The sequence below is a fragment of the Oncorhynchus kisutch genome, linkage group LG27, assembly GCF_002021735.2.
Source record: "Oncorhynchus kisutch isolate 150728-3 linkage group LG27, Okis_V2, whole genome shotgun sequence".
NCBI classification, from domain to species: Eukaryota; Metazoa; Chordata; class Actinopteri; order Salmoniformes; family Salmonidae; genus Oncorhynchus; species Oncorhynchus kisutch.
In genome coordinates, this window is record NC_034200.2 from 9,391,187 (window position 1) to 9,418,706 (window position 27,520).

Below are 27,520 nucleotides of genomic sequence, written 5' to 3' on the forward strand. Positions count from 1 at the left end.
CAGTCTCTCCAGCAGAAAGACTCACAGCTGTAATCACTGCCAAATGTGATTCTAACATGTATTGACTCAGAGGTGTAATTACTTATGTAAATGAGATATTTCTGTATTTCATTTTCAATGCATTTGCAAAATCTTCTAAAAACATATTTTCACTTTGTCATTATGGGGTGTTGTGTGTAGATGGGTGAGAAAAAAATAAATTTCATAAATTTAGAATTCAGGCTCCAACACAACATAATGTGAAATAAGTCAAGGAGTATGACTACTTTCTGAAGGCACTGTAAATAACACAATAAAGTTCACTGTCCTGACATCTGTGTCTTTCCGGCTTCTTCAACACAAAAGGGTTAATTTCGCAGTAACTACTCCTGTACAAAGTCGAAACTTGCTCTTTAGATGTCTGCAAGTAGAACCGGAATCAGTAAAACAATCACATCCCACGCAGTATGGACCGGCACCGATGTCTTTTGGGTGTCTTTTCTTTGGTCCTGACGTCTTCTGGACCCTGCTGTCTTTTTTTGGTCCAGACCAGCCTTGATTTTGGTGCGGTGCGGACCAACATATGTTTGGTTCAGATTTGGTCTGGACCGGCCTTGATTTGGCCCAAACATAGATGTCTATGTTTGTTTCAGATTTAGTATTTAGTATTTTATGAGGATCCCCATTAGCTGTTGACAAGACAGAAGCTACTCTTCCTGGGGTCCAAACAGAAATAAATATTACAAGACATTGTGCATCAATTGGCCTTGATTTCAACGTCCACAGACGTCCGGCCCGGACCTGCATATATTCAGCCCAAACATAGATGGCTATAATTGGTTCAAATTTGGTCCAGTCCAGACTGACCTTGATTTGGCCCAAACATTGAATACGATGATTGGTTCCGAATTGGTCCGGTTGGACAGCACTGTACAGTAGATCACAGGAGAGTATGGTAAAGAAAGGTAAAGACAAATATAGTATAGCACAGTATAGTACAGTATAATATACTGTATTGTACCCTCCTTTACTCTAATGTACTCTCTATTGTGCTGAACTGTACTGTACTCTACTGAATTAAACTATACTGTACTGTACTCTACTAAATTAAATACTGCTGTACCGTACTATACTCTACTGTACTGTGCTCTAGTGTACTGAACTGTGCAGTACTGTACTGTGCGGTTCAAACTTGTGAAACAGAGCCTTCTAAGCAGAGTTGCAAAGAGAAAAAGCCATACCTCAGACTGGCCAATAAAAATAAAAGATTAAGATGGACAAAAGAACACAGACACTGGACAGGGGGACTCTGCCTAGAAGGCCAGCATCCCGGAGTCGCCTCTTCACTGTTGATGTTGAGACGGGTGTTTTTCGGGTGCTATTTAATGAAGCTGCCAGTTCAGGACTTGTTCTGTTTCTCAAACTAGACACTCTAATGTACTTGTCCTCTTGTTCCGCTGTGCACCGGGGCCTCCCACTCCTCTTTCTATTCTGGTTAGAGACAGTTTGCGCTGGAATAGTACACAGCGTTGTTTGAGATCTTCAGTTTCTTGGCAATTTCTCACATGGAATAGCCTTCATTTCTCAGAACAAGAATAGACTGACGAGTTTCAGAAGAATGTTTTTTGTTTCTGGCCATTTTGAGCCTGTAATTGAACCCACAAATGCTGATGCTCCAGATACTCAACTAGTCTAAAGAAGGCCAGTTTTATTGCTTCTTTAATCAGCACAACAGTTTTCAGCTCTGCTAACATAATTGCAAAAGGGTTTTCTAATGACCAATTAGCCTTTTAAAATGATAAACTTGGATTAGCTAACACAACGTGCTATTGGAACATAGGAATGATGGTTGTTGATAATGGGACTCTGTACGCCTATGTAGATATATTGTATAGTCATATATATTGCAATTATTTTGTCACTATTTATTACTATTTATTGTCTTACCTCCCTTATCCTACCTCATTTGCACACACTATATATAGACTTTTTCTATTGCATTATTGGCTGTATGTTTGTTTATTCCATGTGTAACTCTGTGTTGTTGTTTGTGTCGCACTGCTTTGCTTTATCTTGGCCAGGTCGCAGTTGTAAATGAGAAATTGTTCTCAACTGGCCTACCTGGTTAAATAAAGGTGAAATAAAACATATTTTTATTTAAAATATATAACATGAACAATGTCTACACTGTATTTCTGATCAATTTGATGTTATTTTAATGGACAGAAAAAATTGCTTTTCTTTAAAAAACAAGGACATTTCTAAGTGACCCCAAACTTTTGAACGGTAGTGTACATTCAAACCATTTTAGAACAAGGCTGTAACGTAACAAAATGAGGAAAAGGGGAATGGGTCTCAATACTTTCCGAATGCAATGTCTATAAAGGTCTGTTCTGACAGGGTGAAGAGAGAACAAGTGGAAAGGAAGAGAACATCCAAAAAGAAGGGGTGCGGTGAAAGAGGAAAGAGAGAGTGAAAGCAGGGTCATTAGGCAGTGGAGTGGACTGTAGAGAGAACACTTCCCATTGGAGCCCTGCTGCTTGGGATAATGGGGTTGGTAGGTCAATTCCCTAAACTTCCTCAGGTGTGTATACCATGCTAATCTTTTTCTTGTTTTACTATTCAGCCTATAAGCTAGGGGGTACAGGATATTTATTTGGACATGTTCCAAACAATATGTTGTTCAGCACAGCATAGGCAAGAGATTTCATGGTTTTCACCATTTTGGAAATAAATTCCATCAACGCTGCCTGACCACAGAGATCTGTGAACGCAGTCGAGGCGCCCCCTCGTGTCTAGAGTCGTCATATCAGTCTAGCGTCGCAATCCACAAAACTAAATCTGGACAACAGCACAGAAGAAAATGAATAGGCTAGCACTTGTCCATTTCTCTGTGATAACATTTCATCGATATGCCTAGCCTTCTGAGCAAAACGGAGTCCATCCAAAGTCCATATCTGGTAGGCTACTAGTGTTGGCCAACACAATTTTGTCCATTTTTTCCTTTGATTGACAGGTGCCAGTGACGCAAATAAAACCTCCGTTGTTATTTTTGGCCGTGTTGAACATCACCTAGGTTAGTAAGTAGGCTATTGAGGACTTGATTGCAATCAAACTTCCTAAGAGTGACACTTCGTGATTGGGGATCGTAATGGAGCTATGCATTTCTCATGACAATCAAACCTGCTGAAATAAAGTATCCCACTCACAGAAAAGGCGACACGTCAGTGGTCGTGAAGAAGCTTAATTTCGTGCCAGAGGGAGGTAAATGCTATGACTCACGTGTGCGTGCGTTAAAGTGGATAAATAGGCGATTCGGGCGCTCAGAAATAATTAAAAAATGACACATTCTTGAGGGAAAAAAGGTCATTCGCACGCTGCTGGATTGAATTTTTCGTACTCCATTGGTATTCTGGTGTCGTTGGCTTTGGACTGTCTTGCGTCTCAGAACGTTGGGTGGATAGAGAACTGTAATTCGGTTCTTTGGTGATAGTTTCTGGACACGACAACCTGTGCACCCGCAGACGGTAAGGTAGCCTATAGTCTCATAGCGTGAGCGCTCTCACGTTTCCGAACAGCCTATATTGTAGTATTGATTTATTTTTCCATAATATAACCGTGAGTTTTTGTTTTTGAATGCTGCACAGCGCTCAACAACTGCTACATTGTTGCGATGCTCATTCTTATTGGAGTCGAAAAAAGGATGAGATTGGTTTAGAAAAGCATAAATATTTTTCAAAAAGACCTGTCGCTTGAATGTTCAGATTTCCATATCTCTCTCGGTCAAAACTTTGTAATTAAGAAACAATTAACATGTTTTGAGCAATGGCAGGCTATTGTTATTTATAGTCTATATGAGTAGCACGATTCCATCATTAGCCTAACTATTCCTTATTAACAATGACATTGACTGATGCTGGCTTCGCCGTGGTTATTCAAAGATCATCATAATTAAAAATCGATATGCTATCCATTTTCCAACGGATTTCAGTAGGCTGCCCAATCAATTATATATTTTTCTTACTAAACCAATAATTATTTGACAAAATGTGTCAAATAATTCCATTGCACATCATTGTGGTAGGGTTTTTCGTTTAGCATATTCCTCATTATGAATAGGTCTGTTAAGGATGATTTGTTTGTGGATTAGACCTAGGCCTGTTTATTTGCTTTATTATTGAAGGCGCGAAAATCCTTTGTTTTCGTGCTCTTTGATCTAATTAAGTAGACTGAACGGTCTGGTGCTCATCGCTTAGCTCGAGCGCCCAAGACTGATGGCTCTGAGATGGGGATGATTTCGCTTTAACGACCCATAAAAACTTCACTAGGGACAGTTTTTTTTCGTTCGTGTTTATAGGCTAAGGTTAGAATAGCGTAGCCTTAAATTTCTGTCAGATTTGCCGACTTTATTTGGGTCCAGTATTGAATGCCCGCGATGTTAACGTCCGAATGCATTTCTGCATTTGACAGACGGACCCACGCGCCTGGGTAGGCCTACGTGTGTGGCGCGAGACAAATCTTCTCAAACCGATCACCACTGATTTATCTCCCTTCGATCGGCAAATGCGAGCCATGTTCTAGAATAAATTATTCCCGTCAAAGAGGCAGATAATACAACAAATGATGCATCATCCTCTTCGTATACGGTCACTGCACGGTTAATTAAAGCTCAATTTCATTGGTCAAATTCAGCTAATGTTGCCTATTTTAGGCTATGTAAATAGACAAACTTTCAAACATGAATCCGGTTATTTATTTGTTTAATATTAGCCATATATCTTAACACTTGGCCATTTGTTTTCAGCAACCGATTGGTTATTTTCGTTGATAATCTGATAAGAGTCCCGGAGCGCACGGGAATAACGGAGGACTGATGGCCACGTCTGAACCGACAGCCGCTGGCGGGGACCAGGACCCCAACTCCGCCAATTTACGACCTTCATCCACAAGTAGGTCTCTCTTTCTTCTCATTCCTCTCTCTCCCTCTCCCTACCTCACTCCCTCTCTGCCTGATAAAAACGAGTCTCACTCTGGCTATTTACCGTGTGGGCGACGTCGTTAATCATTCCGGTTAAAAACAGAGCTATCACAACTGCCTGCCGCTGTCTAACGGATCAGCGGCGCGCACTGAGAAACGGACCTCCTGTAATTGCCTCATAGAGCGTCGTTATGTCTTCAGCACAGGGCATCGGGAAGGAATTATTTTTGGAATAGAAATCACAATTATTTAGAATAAGCCTATCGAATTTCCTTAGGTTATGCCTTTTTTTTATTTGGCCTATCAAATAATGTTTAAAATATTCTCGATTTTAAAATAGGTCTAATAACCTAAACACGAAATGTAGGCCTATGCTATTATTTATTGGCAAAAGATATATTCTGAATTTTAGCATTCAAATTCGTGATACATTTTTTAAAATAATTTCAATCATGTATCCCCTCTTAATCTATCCAATGTGTGGTCCTGCATCACTGAGAGAGCTGTTACCAGCGCAATTACGCAGGGAAATGGCTGGTAATTGCAGGCACTCCGTTGCTCGTGATTACGGCTTGCTTTCGTTTTCTATGACATTGGCGAAGTGTACGCGGAGGAGGGCATTTAGTAGGTATTACTGAAATTAGGCTTTTAGTCTACCCACTGACAGTTACATTTTAGTTAAGAAAAATCCCCAAACCCGCTTCTCTTTAGACCTAGGCCAAGTCATTTTAGTTTGAGAAAAATTGAAGCATAGGCCTTGTTAATCAGCCTGAAATTTCAGCCATTAAAACCATTGGCCTATAATGGAAAATTTACTTCATTTGATAGGCAATTTGACAGAGGAAGAATGTGTTTGACAGGTTTTACAGAATGCATAACCGTTTCAAAAAGCCTGTGATGTTGTTTATACTCTGCCTGTCTCTCTGCTGCTACTGTTGATTGTTGCCATTATCTCGCTGCCACGCTCTGTCTCGCATACATACCTGAGGCGGCCGGTGGTTCCTGTGTGCGAGTGTGTCTCGGGCAGCGCTTACCTTGTGCTCTGAGGGACACCTCGAGACGTTCTATCCGGGTCTTAAATCCTAGACAAATAACACCACCATAAGGCTCATATACATATAGATGTGCCTTGTTACCGTCCCATTGCTTGACTCTGTGTGCTTGTGTTTTTTGTGTGGCTATGATGCCATTTTCCATCTGTATGTTCATGCAATATCAAAATACGTAGCCTATAGGTTGTTTTCCCTGTGCTGCAGTAGTTCTCCCTATACTGCCTGGTGTGTTATACTGCCTGGTGTGTGCGCGTGTGTGTGTGTGTGTGCGTGCGTGTGTGTCCAAACGGCCAGCCAGACATCACCATCTCGCGCCAATCAAAATACTGTGTTTCACCCAATTAATTTCTGCTCTCCTTCGCGAGCTAATTTCACGGGTGTTTATTTAAAACGTCCCCTTTGCCGGGTGCGTGCCAGTGTGGGCCTCTAATGGCCCATTTGGTTTGGACTGTGTGGATTCGGAACAATTCGAATGTTCAGGAATAGGCTAATAATCGCACTGATCTAAGGTCAGCGCTGCTTTGTTTCCTCCCAATGGGGTTTGAGAAGGGGTGGCGTGAGCTCTAAAGGCTGCTGCTTCTTCTGCATGTGAGTCTGCTTCATGCTTCTTCACTCCGTTGTGCCATACACTGCCACCATACGCTTTATAAAAACGAATCCACTGTCACCCAAATCACACTATTCATTATTCCAGAATCGAATTTTCAAACGTTCTCCCCAAACATTCTGTTTTAGACTATGACGCGTGGATGCAAGGATGCACGCGGAAACTGGGGATGAAGATCTGTGGTAAGTTTTAGACCCATGAACCATCAACAACGGCAATCTAATTTGATTCACTGCAATACCCTACGAGAAACGTTGTCATTTGACTTTGTAGGCATATGAAGCCTCATAGGCCCATCTCCATACCCAGCATAATGATGCTATAATATGCTAATATTAGGGCAAGGCCGTCGCTGACTGTCACTCCACATTCTCATCTCCTAAAGGTCAGTTGGCAATTAGCTTTAGGCCAAGCACGGCGCGCCGGGGTTCCCGCCCCGACCCCGCGAGGCACCCCATGTCCCTTCCTATCCATATCTCTGCAGTTGGCAAAGGATAGGATACAGGCCTACACTACAGCAAGTAACAATCCGCCTCAGAAATGTAGAAAATGCCTAAACATAGAATATTTGTCGAGATAGAGCTGTCCAATAGGGTTTTAATGCAGAATTAGCTGCTAACATGGTGTGTGCATAAACTAGGGCTATAAACTAAATAATACATGTTCTAATTCCAGTTTTGTATTTTATTTTATTATCAACGCTTTATTATTTTTTTAAACATTAATTTCCTCGCCTTTCCCTTTGGAGGTGGTATGGATTTGGGTATCTTTATGCAAAACTTATTTTTTTTATATACCTTATAAAATGAGATGTGATGACGTCGATGAGATGACGTGGGAGGGCGTGGGTTTGGTAAATCTGGGAGGTTCCATAAAGCCTCTGTTATGTTAGCCAATCCAGCTAAAACAAGGTGAAACGATTGAATCCAGTATTTTTCCAACAGGAATCTTAGATGACCTTTTTTTCCTGGACCCTGTATATTTAATATTTTTTCGATTACGTCTAGGATTGGTTTGACGTAATCACACATTGAGAAAAATATATTTCCTTTAAGAAATCCTTCCTACTTTCATTGATTTCAGTCCAACATGTTTTGGTGGCAGGGTTTTGATAATGTCAAATTAACATTTAATTGCAAAAGTATGCATTGTCCTACCATTGGTTCAATCCAAAAACAAAGAAGAGGATGTCATTAGCCTAAGAATAAATGGGTTTTAGCTCGAGAGTTACGATGCAGAACTATAATTCGTACCGAGGGCCCACATAATTAGGTAACCTGCCCCGTAATGAGGACGCCCCCTGCCGGATAAAATCAACACAATTTAACCTCCCTTATAACCCTGCAAATAACCTTAATAACGAAATAATTTACCGCAATATACGAGGAAACATGTTTATTCAATAAACTGACTGATTCATTTTATAGAGGACATTGCTTAGGCCTTATGAGTAATTTTCACATTTTTGTTCATTATGCACCAGGCCCAATAATTTACCATCGTTTCTATAATATCCCCTTTGGGCTGATAAGGAATCGTTTTGTGCTCGGGGTTTTTTGTGGGGAGGAGAAAACTGAAAAATCCCTCTGTGGCAACAGTCATCATAAAATTGTGCTGAGTTGTTATATGTTGGCCTATGTCAAGTGTTGGATTTACAGGCCGTTATAGTCGTCAGCTCCTTTCAGTAAAGAAACGGGTCCTGCGGATGAGAGGAAGATTAACGGGAACCAACCAGCAGTTGTCGAGGCTGCTGGTCTTGTAAAATAATCAGTGCCAATCTGCCATTCAAGATTAGGGGAGTACATTTAAATGAAAGGATCTCTGAAGCTCTGAAACAGAAAAAGGGTTCTGTTTCAGAGAGCCTTGTCTCTTAGATATTGAGAGTATTGTCTGTTCGATAATGCAAAACATTTTAACATCCGATGTTGATAGAATAATTTACTTAAAACTGTATGACGTGAAAATAGATGTTTAAATCCTTCCATAATGACATTTTCTGATGGTAGTCTGCTATAGGTTTTTCTCTAAAATCAATGGGCTATTAATACACACGGACTTTAGTAAAAAATAGACTAGCCTATCCAGAGCCCGTTAAATGTCTCGCATCCGTCATTAACCCCAATCTGATTCGAATGGGTTGGCTTAAATGCGGAGACACATTTTGGTAGAATCAATTCAGTTGTTCAAATAACTAGGTATCCCCTTTCCCTTCCATAATGTCTCCTCTACACAAACATTTTTGGCTGCCTTTAAGATTTGCTCTATCATGTTTTGTTAACATTACACGAACAATTAATGTTTTATGGCGGAATATAATTGTTGTAGAATTTACTGATTTAACTCGGTGAAACTTGATGTGCACCAGATTCATTCATGTAGAAATTAACTGAGCAAATTTTGCTTGGTCAAAGAGTTTGTCTTTTTAGGGGGCAGAGCTCATTAGATGAATCGTCAGCATGCTTTCCAACTGTACATTTACATTTACATTTAGGTAATTTGGCAGACGCTTTTAGTCGAGAGCGACTTCAGTCAGTGCATTCAACTAAGGTAGATAAACAACCACATGTTAAAACTAAAAGGTTTATGTAACCGTAACTGATTATGTCATTGTAGTTTAACGGGTCTGTAGGTTAGTTCAATTGACAGGCTGCAGGCTCAGGAACTGGCAAAGAACTTCATGGTTGAGTAAGGAGTGGATGGGAGCACAAAGCTCCCTACTGACCTCTTCACTGTACCATTGTTAATTGGAAATAAAACTTTGTAATGTATTGGCGTTTTTTATTTCATTTAGTAGTTATGACAAATGCAACTAAAACAGAGCTAGAGCTGACACAATTGATTCATGATGTGTTTCCATTAGGTGTAACTACCTTCCAAAAGAATGTGTTTCCATTAGGTGTAACTACTCTCCAAAAGAATGTGTTTCCATAAGTTGTAACTACTGTCTGAAATAACAGATTTCCAATAGGTGTACCTACTGTCCAAAATAACCTGTTTCCATGAGGTGTAACTGCTGTCCAAAACAACCTGCTTCCATGAGGTGTAACTACTGTCCAAAATAAACTGTTTCCATTAGGTTTGACAATTGTCCAAAATAACCTGCTTCCATTAGGTGTAACAATTGTCCCAAATAACCTGTTTCCATTAGGTGTAACTACTGTCCAAAAGAACGTGTTTCCATTAGGTGTTACTACTGTCCAAAATAGCCTGCTTCCAATAGGTGTAACTACTGTCCAAAACAACCTGCTTCCATTAGGTGTGACTACTGTCCAAAATAACCTGTTTCCATTAGGTTTGACAATTGTCCAAAATAACCTGTTTCCATTAGGTTTAACTACTGTCCAGAAGAATGTGTTTCCATTAGGTGTAACTACTGTCAAAAATAGCCTGCTTCCATTAGGTGTAACTACTATCCAAAAAAACTGCTTCCATTAAGGGTGACTGGTGTCCAAAATAATCTGCTTCCATTAGGTGTAACTACTATCCAAAAGAACCTGTTTCCATTAGGTGTAACTACTGTCCAAAATAACCTGTTTCCATTGGGTGTATCTACTGTCCAAAACAACCTGCTTCCATTAGCTGTAACTACTGTCCAAAACAACCTGCTTCCATTAGGTGTGACTACTGGCCAAAATATTCAGCTTCCATTACGTGTAACTACTGTCCAAAATAATGTGTTTCCATTAGGTGTAACTGGTGTCCCAAATAACCTGCTTCCATTAGGTGTAACAATTGTCCAAAATAACCAGTTTCCATTAGGTGTAACTACTGTCCTAAATAACCTGTTTCCATTAGGTGTAACTACTGTCCAAAACAACCAGCTTCCATTAGCTGTAACTACTATCCAAAACAACCTGCTTCCATTAGGTGTGACTACTGGCCAAAATAATCGGCTTCCATTACATGTAACTACAGTCCAAAATAATGTGTTTCCATTAGGTGTAACTACTGTCCCAAATAACCTGCTTCCATTAGGTGTGACTACTGGCCAAAATAATCGGCTTCCATTACATGTAACTACAGTCCAAAATAAAGTGTTTCCATTAGGTGTAACTACTGTCCCAAATAACCTGCTTCCATTAGGGGTGACTGGTGTCCAAAATAATCTGCTTCCATTAGGTGTAACTACTATCCAAAATAACCTGTTTCCATTAGGTGTAACTACTGTCCAAAACAACCTGCTTCCATTAGCTGTAACTACTGTCTAAAGTAACCTGTTTCCATTGGGTGTAACTACTGTCCAAAACAACCTGCTTCCATTAGCTGTAACTACTGTCCTAAACAACCTGCTTCCATTAGGTGTGACTACTAGCCAAAATATTCAGCTTCCATTACGTGTAACTACTGTCCAAAACAACCTGCTTCCATTAGCTGTAACTACTGTCCTAAACAACCTGCTTCCATTAGGTGTGACTACTAGCCAAAATATTCAGCTTCCATTACGTGTAACTACTGTCCAAAATAATGTGTTTCCATTAGGTGTAACTACTGTCCCAAATAACCTGCTTCCATTAGGTGTAACAATTGTCCAAAATAACCAGTTTCCATTAGGTGTAACTACTGTCCAAAACAACCTGCTTCCATTAGGTTTGACTACTGTCCTAAATAACCTTTTTCCATTAGGTGTAACTACTGTCCAAAACAACCAGCTTCCATTAGCTGTAACTACTGTCCAAAACAACCTGCTTCCATTAGGTGTGACTACTGGCCAAAATAATCAGCTTCCATTACATGTAACTACTGTCCAAAAGAATGTGTTTCCATTAGGTGTATCTACTGTCCCAAATAACCTACTTCCATTAGGTGTAACAATTGTCCAAAATAACCTGTTTCCATTAGGTGTAACTACTGTCCAAAACAACCTGTTTCCATTAGGTTTGACTACTGTCCAAAATAACCTGTTTCCATTAGGTGTACCTACTGTCCAAAACAACCAGCTTCCATTAGCTGTAACTACTGTCCAAAACAACCTGCTTCCATTAGGTGTGACTACTGGCCAAAATAATCGGCTTCCATTACATGTAACTACAGTCCAAAATAATGTGTTTCCATTAGGTGTAACTACTGTCCCAAATAACCTGCTTCCATTAGGGGTGACTACTAGCCAAAATAATCCGCTTCCATTAGGTGTAACTACTATCCAAAATAATGTGTTTCCATTAGGTCTAACTACAATCCAAAACAACTGCTTCCATTAGGGGTGACTGGTGTCCAAAATAATCTGCTTCCATTAGGTGTAACTACTATCCAAAATAACCTGTTTCCATTAGGTGTAACTACTGTCCTAAACAACCTGCTTCCATTAGGTGTGACTACTAGCCAAAATATTCAGCTTCCATTACGTGTAACTACTGTCCAAAACAACCTGCTTCCATTAGCTGTAACTACTGTCCTAAACAACCTGCTTCCATTAGGTGTGACTACTAGCCAAAATATTCAGCTTCCATTACGTGTAACTACTGTCTAAAGTAACCTGTTTCCATTGGGTGTAACTACTGTCCAAAACAACCTGCTTCCATTAGCTGTCACTACTGTCCTAAACAACCTGCTTCCATTAGGTGTGACTACTAGCCAAAATATTCAGCTTCCATTACGTGTAACTACTGTCCAAAACAACCTGCTTCCATTAGCTGTAACTACTGTCCTAAACAACCTGCTTCCATTAGGTGTGACTACTAGCCAAAATATTCAGCTTCCATTACGTGTAACTACTGTCCAAAATAATGTGTTTCCATTAGGTGTAACTACTGTCCCAAATAACCTGCTTCCATTAGGTGTAACAATTGTCCAAAATAACCAGTTTCCATTAGGTGTAACTACTGTCCAAAACAACCTGCTTCCATTAGGTTTGACTACTGTCCTAAATAACCTTTTTCCATTAGGTGTAACTACTGTCCAAAACAACCAGCTTCCATTAGCTGTAACTACTGTCCAAAACAACCTGCTTCCATTAGGTGTGACTACTGGCCAAAATAATCAGCTTCCATTACATGTAACTACAATCCAAAATAATGTGTTTCCATTAGGTGTAACGACTGTCCAAAATAACCTGCTTCCATTAGGTGTAATAATTGTCCTAAATAACCTGTTTCCATTAGATGTAACTACTGTCCAAAACAACCTGCTTCCATTAGGTTTGACTACTGTCCAAAATAACCTGTTTCCATTAGGTGTATCTACTGTCCCAAATAACCTGCTTCCATTAGGTGTAACAATTGTCCAAAATAACCTGTTTCCATTAGGTGTAACTACTGTCCAAAATAATCAGCTTCCATTACATGTAACTACAGTCCAAAATAATGTGTTTCCATTAGGTGTAACGACTGTCCAAAATAACCTGCTTCCATTAGGTGTAATAATTGTCCTAAATAACCTGTTTCCATTAGATGTAACTACTGTCCAAAACAACCTGCTTCCATTAGGTTTGACTACTGTCCAAAATAACCTGTTTCCATTAGGTGTAACTACTGTCCCAAATAACCTGCTTCCATTAGGTGTAACAATTGTCCAAAATAACCCGCTTCCATTACATGTAACTACAGTCCAAAATAATGTGTTTCCATTAGGTGTAACTACTGTCCCAAATAACCCGCTTCCATTAGGGGTGACTACTGTCCAAAATAACCTGTTTCCATTAGGTGTAACTACTATCCAAAATAACCTGCTTCCATTAGGTGTAACTACTGTCCAAAACAACCAGCTTCCATTAGCTGTAACTACTGTCCAAAACAACCTGCTTCCATTAGGTGTAACAATTGTCCAAAATAACCTGTTTCCATTAGGTGTAACTACTGTCCAAAACAACCTGCTTCCATTAGCTGTAACTACTGTCCAAAACAACCTGCTTCCATTAGGTGTGCCTACTGGCCAAAATAATCAGCTTCCATTAGGTGTAACTACTATCCAAAATAACCTGTTTCCATTAGGTTTGACAATTGTCCAAAATAACCTGTTTCCATTAGGTGTAAATACTGTCCATAAGAACCTGTTTCCATTAGGTGTACCTACTGTCCAAAATAACATGTTGCCATTAGGTGTACCTACTGTCCAAAATAGCCTACTTCCATTAGTTGTAACTACTGTTCAAAACAACCTGTTTCCATTAGGTGTAACGACTGTCCAAAATAACCTGCTTCCATTAGGTGTAATGATTGTCCAAAATAACCTGTTTCCATTAGGTGTAACTACTGTCCAAAACAACCTGCTTCCATTAGGTTTGACTACTGTCCAAAATAACCTGTTTCCATTAGGTGTATCAATTGTCCAAAATAACCAGTTTCCATTAGGTGTAACTACTGTCCAAAACAACCTGCTTCCATTAGGTTTGACTACTGTCCAAAATAACCTGTTTCCATTAGGTGTAACTACTGTCCAAAACAACCAGCTTCCATTAGCTGTAACTACTGTCCAAAACAACCTGCTTCCATTAGGTGTGACTACTGGCCAAAATAATCGGCTTCCATTACATGTAACTACAGTCCAAAATAATGTGTTTCCATTAGGTGTAACTACTGTCCCAAATAACCTGCTTCCATTAGGTGTGACTACTGGCCAAAATAATCGGCTTCCATTACATGTAACTACAGTCCAAAATAAAGTGTTTCCATTAGGTGTAACTACTGTCCCAAATAACCTGCTTCCATTAGGGGTGACTGGTGTCCAAAATAATCTGCTTCCATTAGGTGTAACTACTATCCAAAATAACCTGTTTCCATTAGGTGTAACTACTGTCCAAAACAACCTGCTTCCATTAGCTGTAACTACTGTCTAAAGTAACCTGTTTCCATTGGGTGTAACTACTGTCCAAAACAACCTGCTTCCATTAGCTGTAACTACTGTCCTAAACAACCTGCTTCCATTAGGTGTGACTACTAGCCAAAATATTCAGCTTCCATTACGTGTAACTACTGTCCAAAACAACCTGCTTCCATTAGCTGTAACTACTGTCCTAAACAACCTGCTTCCATTAGGTGTGACTACTAGCCAAAATATTCAGCTTCCATTACGTGTAACTACTGTCCAAAATAATGTGTTTCCATTAGGTGTAACTACTGTCCCAAATAACCTGCTTCCATTAGGTGTAACAATTGTCCAAAATAACCAGTTTCCATTAGGTGTAACTACTGTCCAAAACAACCTGCTTCCATTAGGTTTGACTACTGTCCTAAATAACCTTTTTCCATTAGGTGTAACTACTGTCCAAAACAACCAGCTTCCATTAGCTGTAACTACTGTCCAAAACAACCTGCTTCCATTAGGTGTGACTACTGGCCAAAATAATCAGCTTCCATTACATGTAACTACTGTCCAAAAGAATGTGTTTCCATTAGGTGTATCTACTGTCCCAAATAACCTACTTCCATTAGGTGTAACAATTGTCCAAAATAACCTGTTTCCATTAGGTGTAACTACTGTCCAAAACAACCTGTTTCCATTAGGTTTGACTACTGTCCAAAATAACCTGTTTCCATTAGGTGTAACTACTGTCCAAAACAACCAGCTTCCATTAGCTGTAACTACTGTCCAAAACAACCTGCTTCCATTAGGTGTGACTACTGGCCAAAATAATCGGCTTCCATTACATGTAACTACAGTCCAAAATAATGTGTTTCCATTAGGTGTAACTACTGTCCCAAATAACCTGCTTCCATTAGGGGTGACTACTAGCCAAAATAATCCGCTTCCATTAGGTGTAACTACTATCCAAAATAATGTGTTTCCATTAGGTCTAACTACAATCCAAAACAACTGCTTCCATTAGGGGTGACTGGTGTCCAAAATAATCTGCTTCCATTAGGTGTAACTACTATCCAAAATAACCTGTTTCCATTAGGTGTAACTACTGTCCAAAACAACCTGCTTCCATTAGCTGTAACTACTGTCTAAAGTAACCTGTTTCCATTGGGTGTAACTACTGTCCAAAACAACCTGCTTCCATTAGCTGTAACTACTGTCCTAAACAACCTGCTTCCATTAGGTGTGACTACTAGCCAAAATATTCAGCTTCCATTACGTGTAACTACTGTCCAAAACAACCTGCTTCCATTAGCTGTAACTACTGTCCTAAACAACCTGCTTCCATTAGGTGTGACTACTAGCCAAAATATTCAGCTTCCATTACGTGTAACTACTGTCCAAAATAACCTTTTTCCATTAGGTGTAACTACTGTCCAAAACAACCTGCTTCCATTAGGTGTGACTACTGGCCAAAATAACCAGTTTCCATTAGGTGTAACTACTGTCCAAAACAACCTGCTTCCATTAGGTTTGACTACTGTCCTAAATAACCTTTTTCCATTAGGTGTAACTACTAGCCAAAATATTCAGCTTCCATTAGGTGTAACAATTGTCCAAAATAACCCGTTTCCATTAGGTGTAACTACTGTCCAAAACAACCTGCTTCCATTAGCTGTAACTGCTGTCCAAAACAACCTGCTTCCATTAGGTGTGACTACTGGCCAAAATAATCAGCTTCCATTACATGTAACTACAGTCCAAAATAATGTGTTTCCATTAGGTGTAACGACTGTCCAAAATAACCTGCTTCCATTAGGTGTAATAATTGTCCTAAATAACCTGTTTCCATTAGGTGTAACTACTGTCCAAAACAACCTGCTTCCATTAGGTTTGACTACTGTCCAAAATAACCTGTTTCCATTAGGTGTATCTACTGTCCCAAATAACCTGCTTCCATTAGGTGTAACAATTGTCCAAAATAACCTGTTTCCATTAGGTGTAACTACTGTCCAAAACAACCTGCTTCCATTAGGTTTGACTACTGTCCAAAATAACCTGCTTCCATTAGGTGTAACTACTGTCCAAAACAACCAGCTTCCATTAGCTGTAACTACTGTCCAAAACAACCTGCTTCCATTAGGTGTGACTACTGGCCAAAATAATCAGCTTCCATTACATGTAACTACAGTCCAAAATAATGTGTTTCCATTAGGTGTAACTACTGTCCCAAATAACCCGCTTCCATTAGGGGTGACTACTGTCCAAAATAACCTGTTTCCATTAGGTGTATCTACTGTCCCAAATAACCTGCTTCCATTAGGTGTAACAATTGTCCAAAATAACCTGTTTCCATTAGGTGTAACTACTGTCCCAAATAACCTGCTTCCATTAGGTGTAACAATTGTCCAAAATAACCCGCTTCCATTACATGTAACTACAGTCCAAAATAATGTGTTTCCATTAGGTGTAACTACTGTCCCAAATAACCCGCTTCCATTAGGGGTGACTACTGTCCAAAATAACCTGTTTCCATTAGGTGTAACTACTATCCAAAATAACCTGCTTCCATTAGGTGTAACTACTGTCCAAAACAACCAGCTTCCATTAGCTGTAACTACTGTCCAAAACAACCTGCTTCCATTAGGTGTAACAATTGTCCAAAATAACCTGTTTCCATTAGGTGTAACTACTGTCCAAAACAACCTGCTTCCATTAGCTGTAACTACTGTCCAAAACAACCTGCTTCCATTAGGTGTGCCTACTGGCCAAAATAATCAGCTTCCATTAGGTGTAACTACTATCCAAAATAACCTGTTTCCATTAGGTTTGACAATTGTCCAAAATAACCTGTTTCCATTAGGTGTAAATACTGTCCATAAGAACCTGTTTCCATTAGGTGTACCTACTGTCCAAAATAACATGTTGCCATTAGGTGTACCTACTGTCCAAAATAGCCTACTTCCATTAGTTGTAACTACTGTTCAAAACAACCTGTTTCCATTAGGTGTAACGACTGTCCAAAATAACCTGCTTCCATTAGGTGTAATGATTGTCCAAAATAACCTGTTTCCATTAGGTGTAACTACTGTCCAAAACAACCTGCTTCCATTAGGTTTGACTACTGTCCAAAATAACCTGTTTCCATTAGGTGTATCTACTGTCCCAAATAACCTGCTTCCATTAGGTGTAACACTTGTCCAAAATAACCTGTTTCCATTAGGTGTAACTACTGTCCAAAACAACCTGCTTCCATTAGGTTTGACTACTGTCCAAAATATCAAATCAAATCAAATCAAATGTATTTATATAGCCCTTCGTACATCAGCTGATATCTCAAAGTGCTGTACAGAAACCCAGCCTAAAACCCCAAACAGCAAGCAATGCAGGTGGAGAAGCACGGTGGCTAGGAAAAACTCCCTAGAAAGGCCAATACCTAGGAAGAAACCTAGAGAGGAACCAGGCTATGTGGGGTGGCCAGTCCTCTTCTGGCTGTGCCGGGTGGAGATTATAACAGAACATGGTCAAGATGTTCAATGTTCATAAATGACCAGCATGGTCGAATAATAATAAGGCAGAACAGTTGAAACTAGAGCAGCAGCACAGTCAGGTGGAAGTTGAAACTGGAGCAGCAGCATGGCCAGGTAGACTGGGGACAGCAAGGAGTCATCATGTCAGGTAGTCCTGGGGCATGGTCCTAGGGCTCAGGTCAGTTGAAACTGGAACAGCAGCATGGCCAGGTGGACTGGGGACAGCAAGGAGTCATCATGTCAGGTAGTCCTGGGGCATGGTCCTAGGGCTCAGGTCCTCCGAGAGAGAGAAAGAAAGAGAGAAGGAGAGAATTAGAGAACGCACACTTAGATTCACACAGGACACCGAATAGGACAGGAGAAGTACTCCAGATATAACAAACTGACCCCAGCCCCCCGACACATAAACTACTGCAGCATAAATACTGGAGGCTGAGACAGGAGGGGTCAGGAGACACTGTGGCCCCATCCGAGGACACCCCCGGACAGGGCCAAACAGGAAGGATATAACCCCACCCACTTTGCCAAAGCACAGCCCCCACACCACTAGAGGGATATCTTCAACCACCAACTTACCATCCTGAGACAAGGCTGAGTATAGCCCACAAAGATCTCCGCCACGGCACAACCCAAGGGGGGGGGGGCGCCAACCCAGACAGGATGACCACAACCAACCCACTCAGGTGACGCACCCCCTCCAGGGACGGCATGAGAGAGCCCCAGCAAGCCAGTGACTCAGCCCCTGTAATAGGGTTAGAGGCAGAGAATCCCAGTGGAAAGAGGGGAACCGGCCAGGCAGAGACAGCAAGGGCGGTTCGTTGCTCCAGAGCCTTTCCGTTCACCTTCCCACTCCTGGGCCAGACTACACTCAATCATATGACCCACTGAAGAGATGAGTCTTCAGTAAAGACTTAAAGGTTGAGACCGAGTTTGCGTCTCTGACATGGGTAGGCAGACCGTTCCATAAAAATGGAGCTCTATAGGAGAAAGCCCTGCCTCCAGCTGTTTGCTTAGAAATTCTAGGGACAATTAGGAGGCCTGCGTCTTGTGACCGTAGCGTACGTATAGGTATGTACGGCAGGACCAAATCAGAGAGATAGGTAGGAGCAAGCCCATGTAATGCTTTGTAGGTTAGCAGTAAAACCTTGAAATCAGCCCTTGCTTTGACAGGAAGCCAGTGTAGAGAGGCTAGCACTGGAGTAATATGATCAAATTTTTTGGTTCTAGTCAGGATTCTAGCAGCCGTATTTAGCACTAACTGAAGTTTATTTAGTGCTTTATCCGGGTAGCCGGAAAATAGAGCATTGCAGTAGTCTAACCTAGAAGTGACAAAAGCATGGATTAATTTTTCTGCATCATTTTTGGACAGAAAGTTTCTGATTTTTGCAATGTTACGTAGATGGAAAAAAGCTGTCCTCAAAATAGTCTTGATATGTTCTTCAAAAGAGAGATCAGGGTCCAGAGTAACGCCGAGGTCCTTCACAGTTTTATTTGAGACGACTGTACAACCATTAAGATTAATTGTCAGATTCAACAGAAGATCTCTTTGTTTCTTGGGACCTAGAACAAGCATCTCTGTTTTGTCCGAGTTTAATAGTAGAAAGTTTGCAGCCATCCACTTCCTTATGTCTGAAACACATGCTTCTAGCGAGGGCAATTTTGGGGCTTCACCATGTTTCATTGAAATGTACAGCTGTGTGTCATCCGCATAGCAGTGAAAGTTTACATTATGTTTTCGAATAACATCCCCAAGAGGTAAAATATATAGTGAAAACAATAGTGGTCCTAAAACGGAACCTTGAGGAACACCGAAATTTACAGTTGATTTGTCAGAGGACAAACCATTCACAGAGACAAACTGATATCTTTCCGACAGATAAGATCTAAACCAGGCCAGAACATGTCCGTGTAGACCAATTTGGGTTTCCAATCTCTCCAAAAGAATGTGGTGATCGATGGTATCAAAAGCAGCACTAAGGTCTAGGAGCACGAGGACAGATGCAGAGCCTCGGTCCGATGCCATTAAAATGTCATTTACCACCTTCACAAGTGCCGTCTCAGTGCTATGATGGGGTCTAAAACCAGACTGAAGCATTTCGTATACATTGTTTGTCTTCAGGAAGGCAGTGAGTTGCTGCGCAACAGCCTTCTCTAAAATTTTTGAGAGGAATGGAAGATTCGATATAGGCCGATAGTTTTTTATATTTTCTGGGTCAAGGTTTGGCTTTTTCAAGAGAGGCTTTATTACTGCCACTTTTAGTGAGTTTGGTACACATCCAGTGGATAGAGAGCCGTTTATTATGTTCAACATAGGAGGGCCAAGCACAGGAAGCAGCTCTTTCAGTAGTTTAGTTGGAATAGGGTCCAGTATGCAGCTTGAAGGTTTAGAGGCCATGATTATTTTCATCATTGTGTCAAGAGATATAGTACTAAAACACTTGAGCGTCTCTCTTGATCCTAGGTCCTGGCAGAGTTGTGCAGACTCAGGACAACTGAGGTTTGGAGGAATACGCAGGTTTAAAGAGGAGTCCGTAATTTGCTTTCTAATAATCATAATCTTTTCCTCAAAGAAGTTCATGAATTTATCATAAAAAAAATAACCTGTTTCCATTAGGTGTAACTACTGTCCAAAACAACCAGCTTCCATTAGCTGTAACTACTGTCCAAAACAACCTGCTTCCATTAGGGGTGACTACTAGCCAAAATAATCTGCTTCCATTAGGTGTAACTACTATCCAAAATAATGTGTTTCCATTAGGTGTAACTACTGTCCAAAATAACCTGCTTCCATTGGGCGTAACAACTGTCCAAAATAACCTGTTTCCATTAGGTGTAACTACTGTCCAAAACAACCTGCTTCCATTAGGTTTGACTACAGTCCAAAATAACCTGTTTCCATTAGGTGTAACTACTGTCCCAAATAACCTGCTTCCATTAGGTGTAACAATTGTCCAAAATAACCCGCTTCCATTACATGTAACTACTGTCCAAAATAATGTGTTTCCATTAGGTGTAACTACTATCCAAAATAACCTGCTTCCATTAGGTGTAACTACTGTCCAAAACAACCAGCTTCCATTAGCTGTAACTACTGTCCAAAACAACCTGCTTCCATTAGGTGTGCCTACTGGCCAAAATAATCAGCTTCCATTAGGTGTAACTACTATCCAAAATAACCTGTTTCCATTAGGTTTGACAATTGTCCAAAATAACCTGTTTCCATTAGGTGTAAATACTGTCCATAAGAACCTGTTTCCATTAGGTGTACCTACTGTCCAAAATAACATGTTGCCATTAGGTGTACCTACTGTCCAAAATAGCCTACTTCCATTACGTGTAACTACTGTTCAAAACAACCTGCTTCCATTAGGTGTGACTACTGTTCAAAATAACATGCTTCCATTAGGTGTAACAATTGTGCAAAATAACCTGTTTCCATTAGGTGTAACAATTGTCCAAAACAAGCTGCTTCCATTAGGTGTGACTAGAGTCCAAAATAGCCTGCTTCCATTAGGTGTAACAACTGTCCAAAACAAGCTGCTTCCATTAGGTGTGACTACTGTCAAAAAGATCCAGTTTCCATTAGGTGTACCTACTGTCCAAAATAACATGTTTCCATTAAGTGTATCTACTGTTCAAAATAACCTGTTTCCGTTCAGTTTGACAAATGTCCAAAGCAACCTTTTTCCATTTGGAGTAAATACTTTCCAAAACAACCTGCTTCCATTAGGTGTGACTACTGGCCAAAACAACCTGTTTCCATTAGGTGTAACTACTGTCCAAAACAACCTGCTTCCATTAGCTGTAACTACTGTCCAAAACAACCTGCTTCCATTAGGTGTGCCTACTGGCCAAAATAATCAGCTTCCATTAGGTGTCACTACTATCCAAAATAACCTGTTTCCATTAGGTTTGACAATTGTCCAAAATAACCTGTTTCCATTAGGTGTAAATACTGTCCATAAGAACCTGTTTCCATTAGGTGTATCTACTGTCCAAAATAACATGTTGCCATTAGGTGTACCTACTGTCCAAAATAGCCTACTTCCATTAGTTGTAACTACTGTTCAAAACAACCTGTTTCCATTAGGTGTAACGACTGTCCAAAATAACCTGCTTCCATTAGGTGTAATGATTGTCCAAAATAACCTGTTTCCATTAGGTGTATCTACTGTCCCAAATAACCTGCTTCCATTAGGTGTAACACTTGTCCAAAATAACCTGTTTCCATTAGGTGTAACTACTGTCCAAAACAACCTGCTTCCATTAGGTTTGACTACTGTCCAAAATAACCTGTTTCCATTAGGTGTAACTACTGTCCAAAACAACCAGCTTCCATTAGCTGTAACTACTGTCCAAAACAACCTGCTTCCATTAGGTGTGACTACTGGCCAAAATAATCAGCATCCATTACATGTAACTACAGTCCAAAATAATGTGTTTCCATTAGGTGTAACTACTGTCCCAAATAACCTGCTTCCATTAGGGGTGACTACTAGCCAAAATAATCTGCTTCCATTAGGTGTAACTACTATCCAAAATAATGTGTTTCCATTAGGTGTAACTACTGTCCAAAATAACCTGCTTCCATTGGGCGTAACAACTGTCCAAAATAACCTGTTTCCATTAGGTGTAACTACTGTCCAAAACAACCTGCTTCCATTAGGTTTGACTACAGTCCAAAATAACCTGTTTCCATTAGGTGTAACTACTGTCCCAAATAACCTGCTTCCATTAGGTGTAACAATTGTCCAAAATAACCCGCTTCCATTACATGTAACTACTGTCCAAAATAATGTGTTTCCATTAGGTGTAACTACTATCCAAAATAACCTGCTTCCATTAGGTGTAACTACTGTCCAAAATAATCAGCTTCCATTAGGTGTAACTACTATCCAAAATAACCTGTTTCCATTAGGTTTGACAATTGTCCAAAATAACCTGTTTCCATTAGGTGTAAATACTGTCCATAAGAACCTGTTTCCATTAGGTGTACCTACTGTCCAAAATAACATGTTGCCATTAGGTGTACCTACTGTCCAAAATAGCCTACTTCCATTACGTGTAACTACTGTTCAAAACAACCAGCTTCCATTAGCTGTAACTACTGTCCAAAACAACCTGCTTCCATTAGGTGTGCCTACTGGCCAAAATAATCAGCTTCCATTAGGTGTAACTACTATCCAAAATAACCTGTTTCCATTAGGTTTGACAATTGTCCAAAATAACCTGTTTCCATTAGGTGTAAATACTGTCCATAAGAACCTGTTTCCATTAGGTGTACCTACTGTCCAAAATAACATGTTGCCATTAGGTGTACCTACTGTCCAAAATAGCCTACTTCCATTACGTGTAACTACTGTTCAAAACAACCTGCTTCCATTAGGTGTGACTACTGTTCAAAATAACATGCTTCCATTAGGTGTAACAATTGTGCAAAATAACCTGTTTCCATTAGGTGTAACAATTGTCCAAAACAAGCTGCTTCCATTAGGTGTGACTAGAGTCCAAAATAGCCTGCTTCCATTAGGTGTAACAACTGTCCAAAACAAGCTGCTTCCATTAGGTGTGACTACTGTCAAAAAGATCCAGTTTCCATTAGGTGTACCTACTGTCCAAAATAACATGTTTCCATTAAGTGTATCTACTGTTCAAAATAACCTGTTTCCGTTCAGTTTGACAAATGTCCAAAGCAACCTTTTTCCATTTGGAGTAAATACTTTCCAAAACAACCTGCTTCCATTAGGTGTGACTACTGGCCAAAACAACCTGTTTCCATTAGGTGTACCTACTGTCCAAAATAGCCTGCTTCCATTAGGTTTGACAATTGTCAAAAAAAAATCCATTAGGTGTAAATACTGTCCATAAGAACCCGTTTCTATGGTGTACCGACTATCCAAAATGACCTGCTTCCATTAGGTGTAACAATTGTCCAACAAAACCTGGTTCCATTAGGTGTAACTACTGTCCAAAATAACCTGTTTCTGTTTGGTGTAACTACTGTCCAGAAAAAACTTTTTACAGCATGGCTGGGTTATGGGTTGATGTCACTGTGCAGGGTCTGGCAGGGCACCCATGCAAGCACACACACACACACTCACATACACAGACACACATAGGCAACCCTCATCCATACATTGATCCATAACCCTCCTGCTGTATGGGGATTACCACCCGGGTATATAAGCTCTGTCTGAGAGAGGACACCACAAAGACCTGTGTTGCATTTGTAACTGATAACAAGGATAGATAAAACTCAGGTCTTTGAATAAAAGTCATTATCAAGTTATTTATCTAGCGATGTTGGGCAGTGGTAACCAAACGTGTTCCCCCACTCATGCTGCTCCGTGCAACACCATAGGGTTCCTGCAGAAGAATAACAGTCTAGGGGAGGAAGGCCGGCTCGCAGGCTCGCTCTCAGAACGCCAGAAGAACCTGTTCTCCTGTGTCAACAGCGACCGGGATGCGCGCTTCTGCCGCACTGAGACCGATTTCTCCAACATGTTTGCGAGAGGTAAGCGAAGTTTATTCTTGCCAGACATTCAATATAGGCCTACTCTTTTTTTATCTTTCATTTTCTAGACATGTAGTGAACGCTGGTCTAGACCTACAAAGTTGCTAGTTTGTTATAGCCGTTGTTACAGGCCCCCTTATCTATGAGGGAGTCCAGCCTCTACATACATTTGTTTTCATTTTGTAAATGCTTTCCCCCTAATTCTTCTAGATTTACTTCCCGCCAAAAATGGAGAAGAGGCCACTATGCAGTTCTTATTGGAACTTGTGGACATCCTCACCAACTACGTCAGGAAGTCGTTTGACCGTTCCACCAAGGTTCTGGACTTCCACCATCCGCATCAGCTGCTTGAGGGCATGGAGGGCTTCAACCTCGAGCTCTCTGACCAGCCAGAGTCCCTTGAGCAGATCCTTGTGGACTGCAGGGACACGCTCAAGTACGGCGTGCGAACAGGTACATACTGTACAACACAGACCACTAAACTAGCCACAACATAATTACGTGAAATATGTTACAAGTTTTAGACCAGATGTTTGCTTTTCATGCTTTTGGGACAGTTTTTGTGTGAAATTAGATTAGAAACAAAAGACGGTCAATTCTGCTCTTTATAAGCTACATTCCAATCCAAAACAAACAAGATTGCTGCAAGCTTAAATGGTTAGGTTATATGAAACTAAACCAACCTATATAGTAGGACTATGGCCTATAATATGTTTAGATTGTATAGGCTATCTGGAAGTGTTTAATAATGCACTGTTTTATTGAACATATTGCATGTCATGTTTTTCACAGTAATTAGTGCATTGGGCTACAATATGTTTTTATCTTTGTCATGTTCATCTGCTCGTGTTCACACCACATGAGCAAAATTGAATTCTACACAAAACCATAAGCTGTTCCCTCGATAGGCTACAACCAATCACAATGACGGGTTATCCCCTGGTAATTCCGTTGACAACCTCTTCTCCGTCTCTCTTCTTATTAAACCAAGTACCGCCGGCAGGGATGCAAGCCTGCATGTGCTTTTTACAAGCCGTTAGGAACAACAACAGTCAAGCTGTCCCTTGGGTTTTCCTTCCTAAAGACCTTTAGCTTAATTCATTTATCATTTACACACACAAAGTGATGATAGCTAACATAAAAATTGTCTGTGTTAATTAGCCTACCTCAGTTGATTCCCCTTGCCTTCAGTCCACTGACTCTCTGTCCACGGTGCTGCACTATGCCAACAGAGTGGGAGCAAATCCACTTCGCCTTTCATATCTCCAATATCGCGCTCTTCAGCCAGTCAGTCAGTCATTCAGTCAGTCCGTCTAGGGGGCTACATGACATACAGTTGAAGTTGGAAGTTTACATACACCTTAGCCAAATACATTTAAACTCAGTTTTTCACAATTCTGACATTTGGTTCTAGTAAGAATTCCCTGTCTTAGGTCAGATAGGATCACCACTGTACTTTTAAGAATGTGAAATGTCAGAATAATTGTAGAGAGAATGATTTATTTCAGCTTTTATTTCTTCCATCACATTCCCAGTGGGTCAGAAGTTTACATACACTCAATTAGTATTTGGTAGCATTGCCTTCAAATTGTTTAACCTGGGTCAAACGTTTCAGGTAGCCTTCCACAAGCTTCCCACAATAAGTTGGGTGAATTTTGGCCCATTCCTCTTGACAGAGCTGGTGTAACTGAGTCAGGTTTGTAGGCCTCCTTGCTCGCACACGCTTTTTCAGTTCTGCCCACACATTTTCTATAGGATTGAGCTCAGGGCTTTGTGATGGCCACTCCAATACCTTGACTTTGTTGTTCTTAAGCCATTTCGCCACAACTTTGGAAGTATGCTTGGGGTCATTGAGACCAAGCTTTAACTTCCTGACTGATGTCTTGAGATGTTGCTTCAATATATCCACATAATTTTCCTTTCCTCATGATGCCATCTATTTTGTGAAGTGCACCAGTCCCTTCTTCAGCAAATCACCCCCACAACATGATGCTGCCATCCCCGTGTTTCACAGTTGGGATGGTGTTCTTTGGCTTGCAAGCCTCCCCCTTTTTCCTCCAAAGATAATGATGGTCATTATGACCAAACAGTTCTATTTTTGTTTCATCAGACCAGAGGACATTTCTCCAAAAAGTACAATCTTTGTCCCCATATGCAGTTGCAAACCGTAGTCTGGTTTATGTAAACTTCCGACTTCAACTGTAAATACAACAGTGGTAGCCCAGTGATGATGATTGTTGTTTGTTGAATATCTTTCAAACTTAAACTTCAAGCTTTGTGAGCATCTTTATGTGAACTCAGACAACGTGGTTGTCATGTAACCTTGTTATTCAGCACCTCCAAGGCAAATGTTTCACTGCGGCTCCGGTCACAATAGGAATACAGAGAAGAGTGAATGTGTTTTTTTTCCCGTTTTAACTGAAAGTGGTTCGTTTTAATAGCTGGAAAGAACACACACACTGTTTCAGCCCCCCCAGGGTGAAGAAAAGACGGTGTGTTTTTATAAGGTTATTGAAACCATCCAGGAAAATATTCCACTACGTTCTTTTGTTTCTTTAGGAACCTTTATTTAATCCAGGAAGTCCCTTTGAGATAGAATCTCTCATCTCTCTCTCTTTGTGTCCCAGGTCATCCGCGGTTCTTCAACCAACTCTCTACTGGGCTGGACATCATTGGGCTGGCTGGGGAGTGGCTCACCTCTACAGCCAACACAAACATGTGAGACATACACTGCTGTTTTTGTGTGTGTGTATGTGTGTGTGCATGTGATGTGGACATCACAGTGCTGGCTAGCCAACGTGTACTGGAAAGACCCACTGGGTTGTGATTGACATTTAAAGGATTTCCGCCATGTAGCAAAAAATATAATAAAATCATTATTTTTCAGGAAGTGTGGTTCCCCTCAGACCTGCTCAGTTACAGAATCGGAATCGGAAATCTTTAACCTCGGGGGTTAAACGAAGGTCAAGGCCTCTGATTGGTCAGGTCAAAGGTGTTTAAAATTAAGTTCATATTTGTATACAATTTTGGTTTTGACCTGACTGATGGGGGCACTGTACCAACCGTGTATCGAACAGTAGGCCTGAATACTGTACATCTCAGATAACACACACACACACACACACA

General features: G+C 40.5%; 1 protein-coding gene across 7 annotated transcripts in view; it reads left to right on the forward strand.

The window, feature by feature from the left end:
* Positions 1-2,392: 2,392 nt before the first annotated feature.
* LOC109872213 (glutamate decarboxylase 1) overlaps positions 2,393-27,520 on the forward strand; it is a 35,596-nt gene continuing 10,468 nt past the window's right edge. The window contains exons 1-6 of one of the 7 annotated variants that reach the window (XM_020463367.2): positions 2,393-2,563; positions 4,784-4,928; positions 6,745-6,798; positions 24,242-24,394; positions 24,605-24,847; positions 27,022-27,112. In XM_020463367.2, the coding sequence (XP_020318956.1) occupies positions 4,853-4,928; positions 6,745-6,798; positions 24,242-24,394; positions 24,605-24,847; positions 27,022-27,112 (617 nt within the window). In that variant the 5' untranslated portion in view covers positions 2,393-2,563; positions 4,784-4,852. Of the gene's footprint in view, positions 2,564-2,747; positions 3,507-4,783; positions 4,929-6,744; positions 6,799-24,241; positions 24,395-24,604; positions 24,848-27,021; positions 27,113-27,520 lie in introns of those variants that run through there. The other 6 variants (XM_020463366.2, XM_020463368.2, XM_020463365.2 and 3 more) reach the window with 6 other exon arrangements.